The following is a 22,579-nucleotide window of genomic DNA, read 5'->3' on the forward strand; positions in this document are numbered from 1 at the left end:
ATAAATTTACCAATTCTATTCTCAAAGCGAATTTGACTAGATCCGATGTCTAAGACCTAAGGGCTTTAAATTTTGAGGAAGTAAAAATACTCGCACTAGGAGCTCTTTTGTCAGAGAAAATTCTCAAGTCACCGCAGAACTCGATCGGGAAATGTAAGAATGAAGTGTTGCGCGACGCAATACGTTAACTCGCGTCAAAATAACGTATCGCCGTAATTCAAATTTGTCAAATTAGATATTAAGAGAGATCTAACAGAATAACACTGCTGGCCTGCAGTGCTATTATTTATGAACTCACTTCATTACTCAGCCGTGAAATGTTGACAAACGACTTACGTGATATACTATTTTGATGCATGTTCCTAATATGTTAAAATTATTATGGCAATGTCGCATATCACTCTCACATTTCACGACCGTTTTCTGTGGTGAGTTTCGAGTTTGTTCTTACAGAATAGCTCTGCAGATGTCAAATAATGGGCATGTATGCTTTTCATAAGCAGTGTGTTTACTTCATGCAAAATGTTTTTATGTTCTGACCACATACATACGTTAATTATTAATAATAATAATAAAAATTAAAAGTAGCCTTTTCTAATTTCTAAATATAAATAATATTCTTTTAAGTTATATAAACCCGTTTCAAATATTTTCCTGGACTCAATTATATTATTTACTAACAAATGTAATCAATTTGAACATATCTAATATAGCAAAAGAAATATTTATTATAATACCAAGTTTATCAATTCAGTGTTGAATTATGCTAGTTTATTATTAGGTCCTTTACTTTTTACTTTCCCGATTTGCTTCAAGTTATTTTAATGCTTTGCGATGGATTCGCTTCCACAATAGCTTTCATTCTCATTTTCCACTTTGGTCTCCGGCCGTCCACGGGGTTGGTTCTTGAGGTCGAAAATTCCAGAACGAAAACGTTGAAACCAAAAACGTACCGTCTTATGCGACACCAGCGCTGTACACATCCTTAATCCTTCGAGCTGTTTCTGCAGCATTGGTGCCACGGTTGAACTCGTACTCGTAAATATACCGATATTTCATGTTTTTCATTGTGCGGTAATAAGCGACGCCAAAGAAAAAAAATAATGAGGAAAAAACAAATGAATGACTGTTTTCAAAACTCAAATGTACCAGCTAAATGAATTTATAAATTTGAATTTGGAATTCTTAACCAAAGAGGAGATATTTCAGATCAAAGTGGTCAGTACGACTAAACGTTAAATTCATATGTAAGGACCTAATATTTTATCAGTTAAGACGGTAGACACAAATAAGAACAACAATTACCGACTCGTTTATAATACGTATAATTATTAGCTACCACTGGTTCGGAGTGCAGATTCTACCTAGAAGAGCCGGGAAGAAACTTAGTACTAACTGCTACTAGTAAATATAGTAATATATATTTTTTATAGAATAGGAAGGCGGATGAGCATATGGGCCACCTGATGGTAAGTGGTCACCCGCCCTTAGACATTGGCATTGTAAGAAATGCCAACCATCGCTTACACAGCCAATGCGCCACCAACCTTGGGAACTAAGATTTTATGTCCCTTGTGCCTGTAATTACAATGGCTCACTCACCCTTCAGACCGGAACACAACAATAACAAGTACTGCTGTTTTGCGGTAGAATACTGATGAGTGGGTGGTACCTACCCAGACGAGCTTGCACAAAGCTCTACCACCAGTAAGTAGTAACATATTTAAACACAAATAACAAAGGTGCTCGTACATTATTAACAATATATAAAATTAGCAATTGATGCATTCGGAAAAAGACAATAACAAATAGATCATTCATCTTATAACTGTCTTAGCTCTGTCTCGTACGATGATCACAACGGGAAAGTCATCATTCAACGACATGAGTTGAAAATCAACTTAAAGGATAAGCGCTTTTAATTTTAAAGGAAAAAAACACGGAACAAAACATGCCACACTTAAAGCGATTTAAGTAAATCGCAGTCTGTTCAGAACCCATAGTGGTGGTGAAGGTGACATAATATCATACTAGTCATTCGCTACAAGTATGGCCCTCCACCGGTCGAATTACGTCATTAATGAAACGAAAATGATGATCATAGCGCCGTTCGTCGGGGCGTAATGGCAGGACGATTAATTGAACTTGTCGGATAATTTACGGGTTCCAAACGATTAGTTACACGAAGAATATTGAATTTTCTGGTAGCTGATAATATAATAATGATTTTTAAGTTATTTTAATTTTAATAATACTGCAAGAAATGTAAACCATTTCTTTGCAACAAAGGTATTAATATCAGCTATTGATAATTGGCGGTAGACAACTTTTAAAAGATACCACAAGAGTACATACCCGGGCAGGTATTAACAATAGCGATATAGAAAATATATGCGTCTTGTCAACGCATTTGGGTTGCCAATTATTAGATAGTATACGATATGAAGAAGTAATCAAAGTAAAAATCATTGGTGGATTTACACACTTTTCAAGTACCTGTAGCCTGTTCAATTTTTGCTGCTCTTGTGTCTTGATGGCCTCACAAGAAATTTAAAAAAATTGCCACCCCTTAAATCTCTATCGGTGTACGCCACTGTTAGAAATCAATTGTGAACACATCTTTAATCAAATTTATTACCGTAATAATTAATATACGTTTGACATACTCTACTTGTAAAGTTTTAGGTTTGAACTACTAAACTTTTGATTTGGGTCAAAGTTCTCGTTATAAAAAATAAATAGCATTCTTGCTTACGTTGATCAGCTTTTGGTAAAACTATAGGTAGTTAGAAATACGTAAGCTATTGACGTACCTACTAAATTTACATTAAAATTCAAGTCATAAAATATGACTTTTAATTAAGATAAGGGTTAGGTTAGTTTAGGTTTTGACGTTTGAAATGGTAACAATAAATAGGTTCGTTTGAATACAAACAAAATAAAACAGGCGCCATGAAATTAAATAGCGTCAGTCATTTCGAAGCATAATATTATCTAGCCACTGCTCGTAATTTAGGCGCGATGCGTCACATTGCACCGCCATCTTGTGTTTTACTGACCTACCTTACCAGAGTACTGTTGGACATTGCATTTGTTGTGATGTTTGGTTATTTTATATGTATTTAACCATTTCGGAAACGTTGCGTGTCATTTGCACGTTTATTTTTCTAGCCTTACATATGCTTAAGTGTGGCAGTTCGACAATACGCCGTAAAATGTATTAGATATTTTGTATATATTTATATTAATATTATAATTATTAAAAGCAGTTTTTTCTTTGTTTGAATATTTGTAACAAACTTTTTTTAAGAATAAAAAAAGAACAAAAAACGTGTATCATTGCGTGAATTATGTACATCACGAGACGCACAATTTGGTGAATACAAAACAAAATATATAAATATTTTAGTAGCTACCTTAATAGAGCCGAGGCGCCCCAAAGCAGTTTTTTTTCAAAGTTTTGCCTTACGATCTCGAAAAGTTTGTTACACTGGCTTCACTTTTGAATCCAACGCTCGTCTGTCATTCGGATGACACAAAATTCTGTGGGGAAAGGACCGATGTACCTCGTGACATAGTTTGGATGCAGCGCGCGTGCTTGAAAGCGGAAGTATAATGCGATTATCGATTTGCTTATGACAGAAAATGCGTTGAATGGACAAGGTTCGCGAGGGACGCGGTGCGGGGGGTGCTGGGCGCGCGGACATGCCGCCTGTTTTAGTGTTGTCACATCTCTATCGATAATAATAACGAACAACAACAAACATTAAAATATAAAAAATAATAAAATAAACAAAATTGCATTTTATGAACTATGTTGTGTATAATATTACATACACTTATTATATTTCTTTATTTTAACATTCATGTCTAGAGGCAAAATCAAAGATACAGTTCAACTTTGCCGTCATTTCAGGCTGTTAGATTGGTTTCTTATTAGAACAGTTACGAAATATTGTAAAGTCTTATGAGTTTTCATATTTTTACATGTATGTTTAGTATTCAAATAACAGAAAGTTGTCATAATATCGATGTAGAGTGAGGTAAAGCGTGCCTAGCGCTACGCTTAGCGCCGCGGCACGGCGTCAGTGCGCCGGAGGCAGCGGGCTGCGCCGCTCGTATTCTCGCAGCCCGCCATACGACGATACCGCGTGTGTGCAAATGATTTTGTTTTTATGGCGCTCATATATCAGGTACTACGAGTGTTGGTGCTGGGTGTGACCGCGGCAGCCGTCGACGGTTTGTTTCTGTGCTATTGTTATTGCGTACCACGTGGTCAGCCCGGGCGCGGGCAGTGTTTACGGCGGCCAACGCATGCGCGCCGCTTGTTTGCCTCCTCAGGTCAAACACCGGCCTAACCTACGAAGCCTCTATACGTAATTATGAACCGGCAAAGAGGTAAGTTTTTAAATGGTCAGCCGTTGCAGCCGCGGACTCCGAGTGAAGGTAGTAATCTACAGTCGAATACGTTCTATTTAATCATTTTCCAACATGTTTACTATCAATGTTACGCTTGTTTCCGCGATCCAGAGATTTGTAAACGGGTCTCATTCAATGAAGCATTGGTGTAACGTGCAATTCTAAACAAATAATAAATCTGTATAATATAATCGATCAATACAAGTATATAGTTGTAAAATTATAATGAAACGCAATCAAAACATGATTTGTGTCCTTGTGGACGTATCGAACGGAACGATCGCTTGGTTTAGTTAAGACTCGTTCGGAATACTACGCTGCTACTTGCTATAGGAACCGATTCCTATATGTCGCATATTTGTCAAGTGGTGTCTAATAAGAATATAGGGAGCGATGCGTCCGTACGTTTTTAAAATACATTCAATTCGTTAACTATATTATAATTATTGTATTACATTAAATGACTTTTATTATGTAAGTATGTAATGTGCGTTTATTTAATTTCATGTAACTTGATATTTTTATTACAAAAAATGAATTATTTTCAGTACAAAGCAAACTGTGCTTACGGTAACATTTTTAATTGTAAATTGTAGGCAAACGAAGCGTTCTTGAGACATTGTCAAGTTACGTTTTACCTTAAAAAGCTATCAAATGAAAACAATACACTCGGGAGCACTAAAAATGCCAAGTAGCTTAATTGAGTGAATAAAGACAATTTATTACATTATTAAGTATGAATCCTAAAGGAAATATAAATGCGTATTAAAATACGACGTAAACCCCTCTACGCTTACGTAGGAAGATACATAAGATCATATATTAATTATAGATTCGTATCATTATATTTGATTTCAGTAATAGGCCGGTAATAAATTCACCATAATGTTCTTAGAAACTATTCGGGCACCTAGTTCTTTATTGCCTATAAATTGTATCGCCCTGTTTTGTTCGTTACAGAACTCTATGATTACCCCGCCGAATGACCGGGGATAAATAAATCATAGATCAAGCTGCCGAGTCAGTATTTGAAACTAAGTCAAAACAATATTAATTCATTTACTTCAAATATTTATCAAGACTGTCAGTCAATTTCAATAGAACTCGTAAAGATTATAAACAAAAAAAAACTATACAAATAGTCAATAGGTACGTCAAAAATGTTATATTTACGTATGATTGATTGATACTCAGCACTTACTAAAGAAAAAAAAGAATCGTTTCAAATTGTTTGTTGAAACGAAAGATTTACACTGAAAAATGATGTAATTTAAACATTTACAAGTTGTTTCAAATAAAGCAACTAACGTTCGTACTGTACGGGACGTATTTTGTGAATTAATTATTATAACGTAAACTGATTAATTCATCAACATTCGCTTACTCTGATCCCATTCATTTGGACCCTACATATGGCAAGCATGTTTTTCTTCCATTAATCACTGATCAAGTTTTCGAGGGTTCCCTTCTAGCATAGTATAACTATCCAGCTTATTTGCAGCCTTCACCATTCATAAGCCTTCATATATTCATACCTAACATACATAACAACTTGTATTATGTCATGGGGTGGATTGCCTCCCCATAAAAGTTCAAAATCTCTTAAAATCTGTATGGCAGTAATAACAAACTCAAAATTACTGATGAAAACGATCTTGAAATATTAGAAATGATATGCGACATTGACCATGATAATTACAACATTTCAATAATACACGCATCAAAATATATCACCAAAAGTAGGTTGTTAATATTTCACCGATGAGTGATGAAATGAGTTCTTAGAGAGTAGCAATACAGGATCAACAAACATTAAAGTAAAAAAAAAAAAAACAAAAAACAAAATTACGCACTTTATTTGAAAATTCCATTACGCCTATAGTAAGAATAGTTATACATAACAACGCTATTGACGCAAACGGTAACAATGTAAACAAAATTCCTATTTAGAGAATTCTAAGGTTTTCACTAGGATTAATTATAAACCTTTGTTTGATATACAAAGATATATCAGATCAATAGGTATTCCTTTGTAGGATAAGGTCGGATTTTAAGAATATATAAAAGAAACAATGATTTTATCACAGGCTTCAACTGTATGTTGCGGGTGTTACGCGGCTGGCTTACGAAGGATCTACGGTGGATGGGTGCGAGGCTATAACATAAAATTACCTAACCATAAATACAATCCTCGGATAACCCATTAATATTAATAAATTTCGCAAAACCATTGAATGCATATCGGTACTACTTTTCGACGTTAATAGATCCCTATTAATATTTATTGCCAATAAGTCGACAATAACTGTAATGTAAACGATCAATGTTTGTGAGGAGGAATTTTTAGGCAATCTGTTCAACGAATAACAAAATATTCGTTATACACTAATGAAACTCCGGCTTAAAATATTTTAAGTAAATAGAAACAAAAATTGTAATTTTTATTATAAAAAATGAAATATAATATGAATTCAAATAACTTCTAACTCGACTTTTAATTAAAACTGAATTGTATATATAATAAATATAAACATTTTTTTTAATTAATAAACACGATTACAAGTTTGTTGAGTCATCATAAACTATGTATCTAATAAAGAGGTTTTCGTTTAAGAGGTTTAATACTTTAGCGTTAAATACATGTAATAATTAAAAGTTATTTAATTATAATTCTAAATTTAAATTAAAAAGAGTAAATTATTTTTTTAAACTCAAAAGAAAGTTGATTAAGATCTATTTAAATACAATTATTTATAGGTATAGGATATGTAAAAGAGCGCAAGAAATTCTAAAGAATATTGTGACGAATAATATACTTTTAACAAAACGTAATTTCGTCGAACATAAAGAGAATACAGCGGGGAAGATTATGTAGCCTAGTCACGCTAACTTCGACCGGAAGAGTACTTTGTTTTGAGGTATTCTTGCGAAGTGCGAGAGCCTTGGAATTGGTACAAAAAATATACTTATAAAAGCTTGACGATACGTCTGATGTTTTAGAATTATTATTTCTAATATTATATAAAGATTATTTGGATGATTATACTGATTGATATCCTTTTTGAGGAGTACGTTTCAAACGTTACCTTTAAAAGGGAGAAATGTTAGCCCAGCAGTGAGACATGTACAGGCTGTTATTTTACTGATGATGCTTATTATACAAATATAAGGGACGGGCCCTTGGAAAGCAATTACCGTTGGAAATATGTCTTATTTAAAATTAAAAACACAACCTCATATTACCTACATAACATAATATAAGCATAAGGATAAATTAATTATGATACAAGTTCAAAGCTATATTTTACTTACCAAATAAAAAAACCCGATAATACTAATGTATTAAATTTAATATAATATATAATTCTCAGTGAGACTCAACTGAGGAGTCTACAATATACAATAATCTACTAAATCCTACTCAGAATAACACATTTTGAAGTCGCCGTTAAAGGATAATATCAGAAAATCTGTTAGTTGGATGAAAATCTAGTAACACAACAGTAGTGGCGTGTTGGTATAATCTTTGTCCAGTTGTGGGATATATACACAGTATACGACGAGCCATACACAAAACACATTCACACTAGCGGACACATCGACGTAGGTACATCAACACGACATGATATTCCCTAAAGAGGCCGCGAATGCTTTTTTTATTTGACGTTTCGCTAAAAATTTTGTGGCGTAGTTATAACTGGCGATAATCAAGGCCAATACATTAAATTTACCTAATGAATTGTGTTAAAAGAGATTTCGATATTGATGTGTCTGTTTGATCATTCGGCTTATTTAACTTGTTATAATTTTTTAAAACAATGTTTGTATTATACGATTAACTTTATAAATTCATTAATCATAAATGTCGACCCTTGATATATATATTTTTTAATCAACTTAAAATATTGTCTATGGATGTATTTATATAAATATAAAGCTTTTGGGCTGGTGAAGGTAATTTACACTTTTACGTAGTTACGACTACATCAGAGACGACCGGATAAGTTGAAGGGATTCAGGGTGTTACGAGTTAGCTAGTCAGATCCAACGGGGCTTCACCGTATCACCCTCTCACCTTATACGTAAAATATAAACTACTAGGCATTTCAGTTGGATTTCTATTACATTCGTCTCATAAATTTGTCAACTCTCGATACCCAAATTATTTTTAATTGAGATATAATTCCTTATCGTTCAAAAAGTCAGATTTAGGAATGTAGACCCATAGAATATACTATGAAAATGCTAGAAACAACGTACCTTTTAAGTATGACATTGTTTCATAACAATTCTCTGATTTTTTTCATTTACAAATCGATTTTAAAATGAATATAAAGAATGGTCTTAAAATCAATTACTCTTAAAAACTTAATATATCAATGGGATTTAGTTATTATATAAAGTTGATAAATAAAAAAATCGTCCAAAGAAGAATGTACATATCACATCCAAATTAGTCAAAAGATTTCGAATTGTATTTTCGAACTGCATACTACCACATTAAGTAAATACTATATTCATTATATATTTTTAGCGTATAAGAATAAAAAAAAAGCCAAGATGGCCGTGTGGTAAGAACGCGTGAATCTTAACCGATGATCGTGGGTTCAAACCCGGGCAAGCACCACTGAATTTTCATGTGCTTAATTAGTGATTATAATTCATCTCGTGCTTTACGGTGAAGGAAAACATCGTGAAGAAACCTGCATGTGTCTAATTTCACTGAAATTCTGCCACATGTGAATTCTACCAACCTGCATTGGAGCAGCGTGGTGGAATAAGCTCCAAACCTTCTCCTCAAAAAGAGGAGAGGAGGCCTTTAGCCCAGCAGTGGGACATTCACAGGCTGTTACGGTTACGGGTATAAGGATATCTTGAGATACTGAGGCGTATATTATTGAGAGACGAATCCAGGTATGAGGCTAGCCAATACTCAAAGAACGAAGAAATCTAATATATTTATTTATACACGTCACAATTGTTCGAGTACCCTGTACTGACTGATTGATTTATGTATTATAATAATCTAATAAGCAATTGTTATGATTTCGTCATGCCAAATATGGAGTACAACTAAAATGCGATGTGCTGACGGCACATATCCTTTCGTTTCTTTATGTTTAAACTTTATAGCACACATTTAAAGTTTTATCTTCTAAACAATAATAATAAATAAAGAAACAATTGCATATTGTATTTATCCTTTGTAGATAGAAGTAATTATGTAAAATAGTATGTTTACAAATAAAAGAAAAACTATAACAAAGGTTCGGTTTATATGACACAGTATCACTTCTTATTATAAATCAAAACAATTTTACGTTATCTGTAAATAAAAACTGTCGTTACATACATATTTATCAACAGAAAACTGTTTTGAAGATTATTAAATTATCTTTCACGTAAACAGAATTGAAGAGATATTTGTCATTTTAGTAGTGGTCATCACTTTAGTAAGTCATTATATTTCTGACATAAATTCCTATCGAAACTTTAAGACGCTGCACTGTATTAAAGGGTTGCAGATAATTCATTGATCAATCTTTCACCACGATTATGATGACATATTAATTTAAGCGGTTTAAAGACTACAAGTTATTTTAAAGAGAAAAATACGTGTGATAAAATAAGAATAGTATAAATGTCTATATCTGAAAAACGTTAATTTTACCCGTGCGAAATTAGAAGGTAGGTCCTGATCAGATTCTATCGAGTCTGCATATATACAAACATCCAATTATAAACCCAACTTAGCCTCAGGCAGGTTCTATTCGGGAGTATCTACATTCCGCACTCGGTTGTATCTTTACATTGAATTGAATCCCGTAACATGATTCAAAAAATACAAGATCCTAATAAAATGAAGAATATTTTGATTCAATCAAATATAATTTTACAAACTGCTGAATTAATTAGTGAGTACATATTTTTCACAAAACTTGTTACTAAAGCAAGTGATCATCTGAGTAACCGATAAAACATATACTTACAACAATATATTGCACTAATTCATATTACTTTAGATAGAGGAATAATAGTTATTCGGTGAGTGCTGCAATTACGACCACAGCTCAAGTTATTGGTGATAGATGTATCGATATTTCTAATGGCGTAACGCTACTTTCTCATTTGAATGAGCGGGCACATGGCCAAGATACACAATATTTAGGAAATATAAGCCATTGTGACTAGGATTGTATTCAAATGTGTAGGCAGCCATCGTCGAGAATGACGACGCCTGATTGGCTCCGCTGTATTATAAAAGCAACATTTGCGTGACGCCCAGTTTTGCCAAGTGCTATTAAGAACTTGTAATCGAATAAAATTGAAAATCGTAATTAATAATAATACAAATTGGAGCTATAATGATTCTTCACGATCCTATAATTCTTATGTAAAGATGTATTAATACGGATATAAATGACCTAAACAAATTGGAGGCTTTCCGCACTGCGAATTAAAAATTTTAGTAATATAGTGAAAGGCTTTAAAAACACCAACACCGCCTTTTATCAATGGAAATTAGAGAAAGTATTAATTATAAGACACAGACGAACTAAACATGATTGACAAGCTGATGACAACATTTCAAAATACGTTAACTATACGAACTTCGTTAAGTTAAATAATTTATCGAAACTGCCTTTGGTGTTACGATGGTTGGGCAAAAACTATAGACAACATATTAACTAAAAATATAACAGCAATATACATATTATATACCCAAGTATGAGTACTATGTCGCAACTGATCATCGCATACACATGCGGTTAAAACTTCCATTTATTAATATCTTTTTATTTAAATTTGTCACTCCGAGAACTAAAAAACAAAACGGTCGATAACGATATATTATAATTCTTCTAAATTTAAAACGATATTGTATAATGATTGTGAATTCGAAATGATGTAAATACCTAGTTTGAAAAGGGATAGAGAATTTTCTCACTAGCCGACCGAGTTGGAAGTGGCGTGTTCTTCGCTAGGCGGGGGCCGGAGGGGGGCCGGGGTGCGCACAAGGTCAGGGGCCCGACTCACGCGCATTTTAGCACAATCCGCCGTGCAAAGCGCCGTTTACTCGTTAGTTTAGTTATTGGCCAAAATTGGATGTTTTCGTCGGATGTTCGAGAGATGAATTTAGAATGTTAATTGTAACGTGTATCGGATCGTTGTTCGTGATCGGCTGGCCGGGGCTGGCTGGAACTGGCTCTGATTGTTTCCGTTTGTATTATTAAACATTTTTCGACTTGCTAGCCTTAATCGATGTAATGCGCATAAAAAGGCAACGACTGGACCGAGTACGACGCGACGGTCACAGATTTTATTGTTAATAAACGATCAATTATTGTTCTCGCTGAAAATACCTATTAATTAAGGTACACCACCTTCGATTTAATGGAAAAGATCGTGACTTATTTAAAGTTAGTACATTGTTATTACATTTAATCGACTATCGCGCAGTAAATGCACTTATCTTGTATGTAATATGTGTATGAGGCTAAAGTTATTCCCTAGGGGCTAAACTCTAACGGAACAATTTAAATTTATATAATTTCGTTGAAGTGTCCCGAGACCTCCTGAATTTATGATGCCACCAACATCACAAAACGATTTAAATGTATTTTTTTTAAATCTCGTACGTTTAACTAGTAGAAAGAGTATTTGTTATTTTTTACAATTATAACAAAGTAATAGTGACAAGTATTTCTAAAAAAAAATTAACATAAGCTAATCATTTCCTATATAATATTGATATTATTAACGAAAACACTACTACACACCTAAATGAACCTAAATGAAGCCAGACATCATGGAAACGAGTGAATGTAGTCTTACTCTATAAAAACAGTGCTGGTTCCAACGCGTCTAGTTTGTACGTTAAAAAAATGGCATAAAAACAACGTTTGAACGATGGAGCTATACGTGCTGCCTATATGATCTCAAGTCTCAAATGTTACGCCGCGCCGCCGCCTGCGCCTGTGATGATCCCACGGTACTGAATGGGCGCGGACGTACCATTTACCGCTATTTTTTTCAGTTGACGACTTATTAATATAAATTCTGTATAAATTAATATATTTATAAAATCTCTACAGATGTAAATTGTGTATTCTTGAAAAATCTATGATATTCATTGTGATTTCGCGACATTTCGTGTTTTGAAAATCGGGTATGTTGTAATCGGAAATTTGGGAGTAAAATTAAAGTCGATTGTAGTAGTTAATGCAATAATGCTGTATTCTAAAATATTAATCAAGAATGGTTTGTAGCGCATAATATAACATAGTTGATAGCAAATTGCATATAATATGTAAATCTAAAGTTCCTTTTCCGATTGGAATCAGCTATACATGAGTTTTTCTTTCGCTGAGTATGTAAAGTTCGAAGGAAACTCATCCGGCGCATAATAGTAAAATGAACAACCGTATAAAAGTAAAAAGTAACAGTCTGTAAATGTCCCACTGTTAAACCTTCCGCCATTTAAGGAGAAGGTTTGGAGCTTAAGGTTACACGCTGCTCCAATGCTGGTTGTTGGATACAAGTAAAACTTTTTCAGGCAGGTTACCTCACGAGGTTTTCCTTTACCAAAACTGAACTTGGAATCTTCGGTTAAGATCACGTCTTCTAACTGGTCAGGGCTCATTTGTATACATTTTTTTAATAGATTAAGATTTGTTAGAATTTACTAACAGGAATTCGATTTGAGATAGATTAATTAAATTGTGAATTATTTTATACGAAGTATGTTATGTTAAGTATGTTTATGTAAACATCATGCTGTCAGCTGTTTCTGTTTAGTGACTAGAAGAGATCGCGCTGTACAGGTAGAAAATCGAACGACACTTTTAAAGTTCGTAGATCAGTATAAGCCGAACATTTCGGAGACGAACTATATAGTGATTACTGCCTCAATATTTTCGTAACTTAGCCATAAAGTAATTTATTGCGCATTGGCAATAATTAATTACCACTACTCTGAAATGGCGCCGCAGACTTTTGCCAGTTATCGAAAACATTATCAAGCTTAGTAGTTTTGAACCGGTCTTCCCCCGATCCGGTGTTACCCCATCATACTATACAGATTTTTTTTTCTTATATTTACATAAAATGTTAGTTAAAAGTAGGTTAATACAGTATAAAGGCACGTAAGGGCATGTTAATTCATAAGAGTGTAGGCAGGCCTGTTCTTGATATTCTGATAAATATACAAAGTATTTCAAATTTTTAATCTGAAATGCTTTGTATATTTATAAGGGCACGCACGCTGATTTTCAATGAGCTTAATTTGTTATTATTTCAACGCGGCGCTGGTAGAAAACATCGTATGGAATAGAACCCGCACTGGAGTAACCTCTCCCCTTATCTTTAAGGGAACAGGTCTTATCCCAGCAGTGGCTATACGAGCTGTTACTTAACTACAATACTTAATTCAAAGTATTATTGTACGTGTCAGACATGTCTGATCGTCAATATAAACCGTCTGTACGACGCTCTACCCATTCGTTATTCACAATCGTTCGTGTGAGTTGCCAAAATATAATTTAACGAAAAAATGATTCTGTCATAAATTCCTATCGAAGTTAAGTCAGTCTCTTGGCCACTGCCAAGTTTCTCTTGATTTTCATATTGAAAAGATGAAAATCAAACATGTTTAAGATTATTATAATAATAACGCAGATAACTGTTGGTCAATTATAACGTTTTTGCAAAATATATTCAATTTTATTTTTTATACATTAGTTACACACGAAAAAATGTTTAGTACAATAAAATAATGTGTTAAAAATTAAGTCTCAATAAGTAAGCGATGTACATAATTATCGAACGTAGGGCCCGGCGTAGCATGAACTCGTAGCTTTTCGAAAACAGAAGTATACAAGTAACCTTCAAAAGGGTATTGATAGTGTATTATCTTTTATTTAAAACAAAAGGATTCCGTATAAATTTGTTTGTGACATTAAATGTAAAAATGTAGAGTCGACGTGTGATGGAAATTTTACTGCGCAGTCACATAAACACGTGGAAAATGAGAGACTCCATGGAATTCTAAGTTTCCGTATGACGTAATCTGTGAGAACGTCGACAGTGATTAAAGTACTTATTTGTTTGAATTGGTTATTAGCTTTAATCAAAGACTGTTTCGTTTACTTTAATTGTTTCTAAGAAACCTATTACGAATTACTTTGATGATCACGAATAAGTAGCTTAACGCCTATTTCATTTAACTGATTATGAAATGTTACTTTGACTTATTTAAACACGATTTTAATGAGTTTTTAAGTTTACTCAAAACTACCTGATACCCGCAAAGTATAATTTCGACTCGTAACGGGACGCCTTCCTGTGATAATATCATTACATATTATAAAACACCCCCGCCGCGTCTGTCTGTCTGAACGCGATAAATTCAAAAACTACCGAACGGTTTTCATCAATGGGCGGAGTGATTCTTGAGGAAGTTTTAGGTGTATAATTTATTAATGTTTTGTGTAAACTGGCTGAAATATGCCAAAGATTGTTGAAAATGGCCGTAAAAATCATGACGACTGGGAGCTATGATGGCGTGCGCCACGTAAACCAACAGAATTATATGTATAATATTAGGAAATAAACGTTATATGTAGATGCTTATTATACTATATTCAACCTGTGTGAAGCCAGGAAGAGTAGTTGTCATTAAATATAACTTTCAATCGTAATAGCTGAAAGGCATACAGACTGGCTAGACATGGGATAGTCGCAGGTTCATATCTGACCCTTTAGTCTAGTGCTGTCCATACTTCTAAAACAAGAACGTTTAATTGAAGGGTTTTTATTGAAAATAGGTAACCATTGTGTACTAAGTATATAGCAGAGAAAATATGAAAGCAAGTCTTGAGACTATATTCAATATGTTTAGCGTGATGCGTGATAAAAAGCAAGCAGTAATTCTATTCTTATATAGTATATATTAGAAGTGTAGGAATTTTTTGAAGCATTTCATAATAATCAAAATAAATTTGTAATATATATAACTATAAGGGTACAAACTGTATTGTATTATGTACGTTATACACAGTACAAAATGTATTTAATTTTTTTTTTAATCAATTCATGACAAAGGTAACATTTAATTCCCTTACATTCAACATCGATATAACATTTCCTTGTGACCTAAAACAAGTTTTCATGTCTGGTATTAAAAGAATATATAGAGATTAGTTTTGGGTAGGGTTAAGGCGATGTTAGTGAGACTTGTATGCAGAATTGCTTTCATTTCGGACCTTAATAACGCGAAGCGAAACAGGCTGTCTTTTGTGAGTCCCCTCGATAGGGGATTAAAGGGCTCTGAGGTAGGGTGCGTTTGCTATCAAATAATTTAAATAAATGTGATAAAAATACTTTTTTGTAATAAATTAATCTTAATTAAAACCATTTTCATATTTATATTAGATTAAATTAAAATAAGCGATTTCATACTTTTTATTACCAAAAATATTATTATTGTTCTAAAAATAAACAATCGGCTATCGGTAATATCAGTTGTAATGTTAAACCATAACAGTTACTGATGTCGTCCTAGTATTATTTCTTTATCCTAATGGCATGTCAAACCTAGATTTGACTATAAGGGAACATACTATAGAGTATCTTAAGGTATCAAATTATTTTAAAATCAAAGCCATTTATAAACAGATATCAAACAACATATTTCTTGCTACCAGTACATTCAAGACCGATTTTTTTACACTTAGTCTCGTCAGTTTTACAATGTTTTCAATATAGAAGGATAAAATATCTTTCATGTCACTTAAGTATATAAGAGAAATGTTACAACATACAAAACGCTCAGTTAATGTATCCGCTTCAAATGACATCGCACGCTACGAAGCCCTAGCTAGCCCTGACCTTCCACAAGCTTTTTCACCCTCAAGACTTATTATATTGAGAGAAGACTGGAGGGGCGGAAATAAAACACGGATCGAAATACTCGTTCTCTTGTTTAGTGAAGTATATTATAAATTACATTTACATTAGTTCGATTGCGTTTCATGTTGTTCACACATTCGGCCTTTCTTATAAACGTCGACTGGATGTTTAGCTAAACACCGATTTCTCTCTTTCTGTCATTTTTGTTTTGACATTCGAAAGAAGAAGACAGCATTCTTTGCCGCAATCACCCGCTCAGCAACGTTAATAAGTAAGGTCTATTATTTATCGGTTTTCGCGCGCGTGATAGCGGGTAGGTGTGAGGTATAAAAAGTGTATAAAAAGTGAATGTCCTTTCTGGGGGTTTTAGCTTGCTTCATACAAAATTTCATCCAAATTGATTTAGTGGTTTAGCCGTGAAAGAGTTACTTTCGCGTTTATACATTGGTGGAATACACATGTGGCAGAATTTCAGTGAAATTAGACACATGCAGGTTTCCTTCGCCGTAAAGCGCGAGATGAATTATAATCACATATTAAGCACATGAAAATTCAGTGGTGCCTGCCCGGGATTGAATCCACGATCATCGGTTAAGATTCACGTGTTCTTACCACAGGGCTCGGCTCGGTAATCTATACGTCACACTGTATATTTGTTAATACTTTTGGGCAGATATTTCTCAATTATAAAAGAATTTGAAAAGAATTACATATGAAATGCCAAAAATAGAATCGGTCGTTGTTATTTACGATATTAGATTAGACATTGTGGGCCGATTGTCAATTTTATAAATGATTGTTTTGTGAAAGAAGCCCTTCTACTACGCGCTAAAAGTGTTTACCCAGAGCCCGCATTACAACTGCCTAATCCTATTACATTCAAGACCCCGGTAACTTCGTGTACACAACGCTGTAAGAATTTCATGTTGTAGGTATTGAGGAATAAAATTGATTGATTTGTTTCAATTTTCTACCGGTGATAAGGCCCTTCGCACCCATCTCGTCTTACCATTTATTCATCTTTGTTCTTGGGTTTTAAAAATCGAGTGAGCCAATGTAACTTTTGGCATAGAAAACTACGCTTGACATCTGTTTCTGAGAAAAATAACGTATCACATTTTTAAGTAGGGAAAAAGTTGGGAAAACAGTTTTTCATTATCCGTAAATTTTTGAAAGCTATCTTAATAGTTCTAATTTAAATTTAAATAAACAAGCAACTCATCTTATTTCATTTATAGATGTCCTATTTCTCGAAGTATCGAGAATAGCTTAGTAATTATCCATATAAGTGTTTCATTTTACGCATCACAGTAAAAATTGGATATAATTTATTTTCACATACTTCATTTTAATGCAATAGTATGGAATATATTTACCAAAAATAAAGTTATTATAAAGTATGGTAAAGGCAACCCTATAGGAAATATGGTCCATTTATTCGTAAAACTAAAAAGGGTAAATTATTATAATTTTTTTAATTGTAACTTTATATACATAAGAATTATTCACATTAAGGTCGTAAAAAATCTATTCAAATCCAAATTAAAAATATCTGTAACTAGTAACGACTTACATAGATATATGTAACTGCATATATGTTGCCTTAAATATTTCTATATAACAAAAGAGGTCAACGAGCAAACAGAATATAAAAAAACGACTAATATTATTAAAATAACTAAGTATAAAATGTACTTTAATTATTTCAAAATCAATCTGTCTCTAGACAAACAAAAAATAGCTTTCTTCAAAGTTTCTAATCCAGACGAGTTTTTAGTTTTTAATTTAGCATCCTGAATCAATATTGCTGTATGCAAAACGGGTTTTTTTTCAATGTTGGTCCAGCGTCGACAAACCTCTTTAATACCCGTGCAATTGTAAATGCGACTAGTTTTTATAACCATAGGGATTTGTTCAAGGACGCCCTTCAAGGTTTGCTGCCATTCAAAGACTCTTCTAACTCGTCGAGTTAGAGATGCGACTTCGTTAAGTTGTTGTTGTCGATACTTTTATTTTAAAAATCCTCACTTATATTATAAATGCGAAAGTGAGTTTGTTTATTTGTTTGTCACGACTTAACACGTTGTCCAGGGTACAAAAAAGGGTACATACACACATCCTCCCGTCATACGCTGGCGAATACTAGTACGAATATCAATTATGACATATTAATATATAACATGTAATGTATGTATAAATGGGAATACGTTTTTTTTGTAACACCTATCTGATAAAACTAATATCTGATAAATATGCATACATTAAACTTATACTAGAAGACGGGTTGAAACCCGGGCAAGCACCACTGAATTTTCATGTGCTTAATTTGTGTTTATAATTCATCTCGTGCTGACCTGCATGTGTCTAATTTCATTGAAATTATGCCACATGTGTATTCTACCAACCCGTATTGAAACAGCGTGGTAAAATAAGCTCCAAACTTCTCCTCCAAAGAGAGAGGAGGCTTTAGCCCAGCTGTGGGAAATTTACAGGCTATTACTTTTATACTAGAAGACGCAGCGTGTTTCGGAGGTTAGGTATATAATATTAAATAAGTAGCTGCGCTTCGTATGTAATAGGTCATAAGCGTGAATTTCATGTCCTTGTGTAATCATAAAATATATAAAATGAGATAAATATTGAAATATATTAAAAATAAAATGGAAGCCTTTGAACCGGTGAACTTTTCAAATTAAAATTTAACGTAAATAAGTGAAAACGATCTAACTAAATACTCTGATAGATGTTTGATGTAAATTTTTAATTATAACTGTCAGATTGTTTTTAATAAACATATAATTTGAATTAGATGTTTATTAAAAACAATCTGACAGTTCGATGCAAATGAATATTTTATTATTAAAATTACATTTGTTTTTTATTTTTATTTTATATACACACTGATAATGACACTATTTCGTTTCCACTGCATTTTATCTTATAAAAAATGTCAAGAAGATTCAATGTTAAAATTATAATGCAATATGGCCGCTTACTAAAAATTTCAAATTCGTAGATATTTTTTCTCGAACACATTTTTCAGCTAATTAAAAGCTTCATGCATATATATGTCAAAATATATATCATAGTAACAAATAAAAAAATTATGAGCTCTAAGGATAATATATATTAATATTTTGGTAAATAATGTGTTTCTGCGTCGCCCATAAGCTTGCAGAGGTCAGACGCCAAATGCTTTGGCGTCTGATGAATAAATACCTGTCATATTGCACTTCGAGTAATACGCTCTCCCTAGTTTAGTGTTAAATAAGAAAAATATTTTAACACTATCGTAAGTATTGTCTTATAAATCAAACCCAATGTTTTCTTCTTTCAATCATAGGATATCTTTCAAGGATAGAATAATTTTGTTTCAATATATCAATGACATTTTATTTTGCTTACAGGAAAAATAAGAAATGAATACATCTTAAATTCCGATTTAATCCAGCATCCGGCTTTGTGTACTAAAAAAAACCCATTATATATAATTTATGGCATAAGTCCGTTATCGATATGAATGGCAAGTCCCTATAATACCACATGGCTCTATATACAAGTCCCGCGACCGGAATTGTCTGCGGAATCAGGTTCGGCGAGTATTCACCTTGTTTGTCTTATATTAGACTCCTGTGGGAACCTGTCTTATTAGCGATTCTAATATATAATAGGTAAACCATTCATGTCTATCTAAACACGTGGGCGTGTAGTACATAGGATGCTTTAATACTGAATAGGTTTCTTATCGAAGGGTTTTATATATTGCTTTTAAATACAATTTATACTAATATTATAAATGCAAAAGTAATGCTGTGTGTTTTTTTCGCTAATCTACTAAACAGATTTTTGATGAAATTTGGTATTCGGTAAGAATATATACGAGAGTAAAGAAACATCGATATGAAATCATGATCTGGAAACTGTATGTGAAACTAACAGTGAATCCCTAAATATCATGTATGTATGTCTCCGTATTTGTAACTGATGTTGATGTAACATGAAATCGGGACCGACATACTAAATTTCAAATTTATCTTATTTGTAAAGAATGTTGATTTTATTTTTAGATACAATTTTTCTAACTAATTAGTAATCTTTGAAAGTTGAAATTACTGTTTCCATTAGCGAGATAAAGCTAGCCATTAGAATTGTTTTTCCATGTATATATTTTTTAATCAACTTTAATTATGAATATTTATTTCTCGATCACTAGTATATTAATCTACCAAATTAAACCTGAGCGCAATGTTTAGAAGACCTGGATTGAACTGGGAGTAGCTGGTTTAATTGTGGACACAAACGAAGAAGGTCAGACTTTTCATTTTTTCTAAACGCTATGATCTGTAGTTAACCGTAAGGTACTTTGCACGTGTTTAATAATACGTCGATCCCTTCTAAAATGTAATGGAATACTGAATGAGGTTCCATGTATTTTTTTAAATCTTTATTGTACATTATGTAATAAAACCTATTATATTACAATAATACATTATTCATTAAACTGCCTCATTGGTCTAGTGGCTTGATGCAAGGCCGCAGACCCGGAGGTCCTGGGTCCAATTCCCAGGTCGGGCCAATAAAAATTGTTGGGTTTTTCTGTCAGAAAATTCTCAGTGACAGCCCCGAGGCTGGAAGTTGGAAGTGTGTATACTCTCGTAAAAGGAAAGCATTTAAAGCCGTTAATAATACTGCGCCTGAACTCTTTTTGGTCGTGTCGGATGGGACGGCACCCATCGGAGTTAGGGAATAGAGAGTGCAACTGTGTTTGCGAACAGTTGGCTAATCTCTTTTGAGATTGGTCGCTGAGGCCGAAATCGGTCTGGAGGACATTATTATTATTAATTAAACTATACAACCTAATACTTCTATACTAAAATACTGCCTTAAAATATATACATGCAAGCCCATAACATATATAGACCATACGGTCAGTACGTCTTCGGAGATTTTTTGACTATGTAACTTATAGTCTATCCATCCCAGTTGACTTTCGACAGTGTTTCCACAACTTAAACGATCCTATTATTGTTTTTAAAAATTAAACATATATTAAAACAATTTAAATGTAATACGGTATAATTAAAATGGACATCATATTAATATAGTACTCGAGCTTCTTGAGAACATTTGATTTTAGGTACTTATAGTTTTTTTTATTGAAACGAAACTAGATCAATGACATTAATCTCAGGTGTCGTCTAAAATTCTATATTATTTTATTCTATTTTATATAAAAGAAAAAAAATCATGCTCAAATAAGTTGCCTCTTATATGATTATTATTATGATATTAGTTAAATTAGTCCACGAAACAAAATTAAAATTATTTTATATATAAATTGATATAATTTTTTTAATTGGAATGTTGTGTTGTAGACGGGTCAATAACCCAAAGTGAAGAGTTATGCCCCGAAAGCAAAACGAAAGTATCAGCTATTTTAAATGTTTTTCTCAATGAAAAAACTTTTAACTATCACGTCGGACTATGATAAATAAAATAAAAAATATTCTACTTAGTAGAAAGTATTCAGAGTTTAAACTGTTTTCGATATTTATTCCATTACCATAAGTGTAAGCATTACATTGTGACATATGATATATATTGGTACGCTATGACGTCATTAGAATCTAATATGGCTGACGATTGGTAGGACAGTAGATATATATAAATCCTGTCCTGTAATGATATTATAGTGTGTAGTGAGCAAGTGTGTGAAAAAGAAAACACAAATGCACTCTCACGATCTGGGATGGCAATTCGACTACCGTTGAGGGTTCAAGCGCAGGAATTGAAATTGAGGCGGGGTTTGAAATTTAAATAATATTATTTTAATAATACTTTAAGATACATAAACTCAGTATAGCGTTACCGTGTGTCGCCATTACAATATATAATAATAAAAGTGCAATTTGTATGTGTGTTAAATAATATTAAGATAATTTATCAATACTGACACTGATACAATAAAAATCTGAGAAACAAACACAGCTATGCGCTAGCATATCGCAACATGGCTTATAGCATTTTCCTTTAATTGTTGTTACTAAATAGTCAATGTCGCATGTCACTTTGTCTCGAGTTTGTTTTAAAAGAATAGCTCTATGTGACTATGGCTAAAATTAGACAATAATTTGTAGAAGAGTACGTGGCTGCAAAGTGGATGACCTAGCAGGAGTCAGGCGTAAGACTAGGTATTATTAATGATGTCACTGCGAGCCTGACCTAGGCGAGCAGAGATTAATGATCTAGA

At 33.1% G+C, this 22,579-nt stretch overlaps 1 protein-coding gene across 1 annotated transcript in view; it reads left to right on the forward strand.

Moving 5' to 3' along the window:
- The first annotated feature begins 4,104 nt into the window (after positions 1 to 4,104).
- Positions 4,105 to 22,579, forward strand: part of LOC126772996 (protogenin B-like) — a 108,528-nt gene continuing 90,053 nt past the window's right edge. The window contains exon 1 of the mRNA XM_050493602.1: positions 4,105 to 4,239. Coding sequence (XP_050349559.1) covers positions 4,176 to 4,239 — 64 coding nt within the window. The 5' untranslated portion in view covers positions 4,105 to 4,175. The remainder of the gene's footprint in view (positions 4,240 to 22,579) is intronic.

The sequence above is a fragment of the Nymphalis io genome, chromosome 13 (assembly GCF_905147045.1).
Source record: "Nymphalis io chromosome 13, ilAglIoxx1.1, whole genome shotgun sequence".
NCBI classification, from domain to species: Eukaryota; Metazoa; Arthropoda; class Insecta; order Lepidoptera; family Nymphalidae; genus Nymphalis; species Nymphalis io.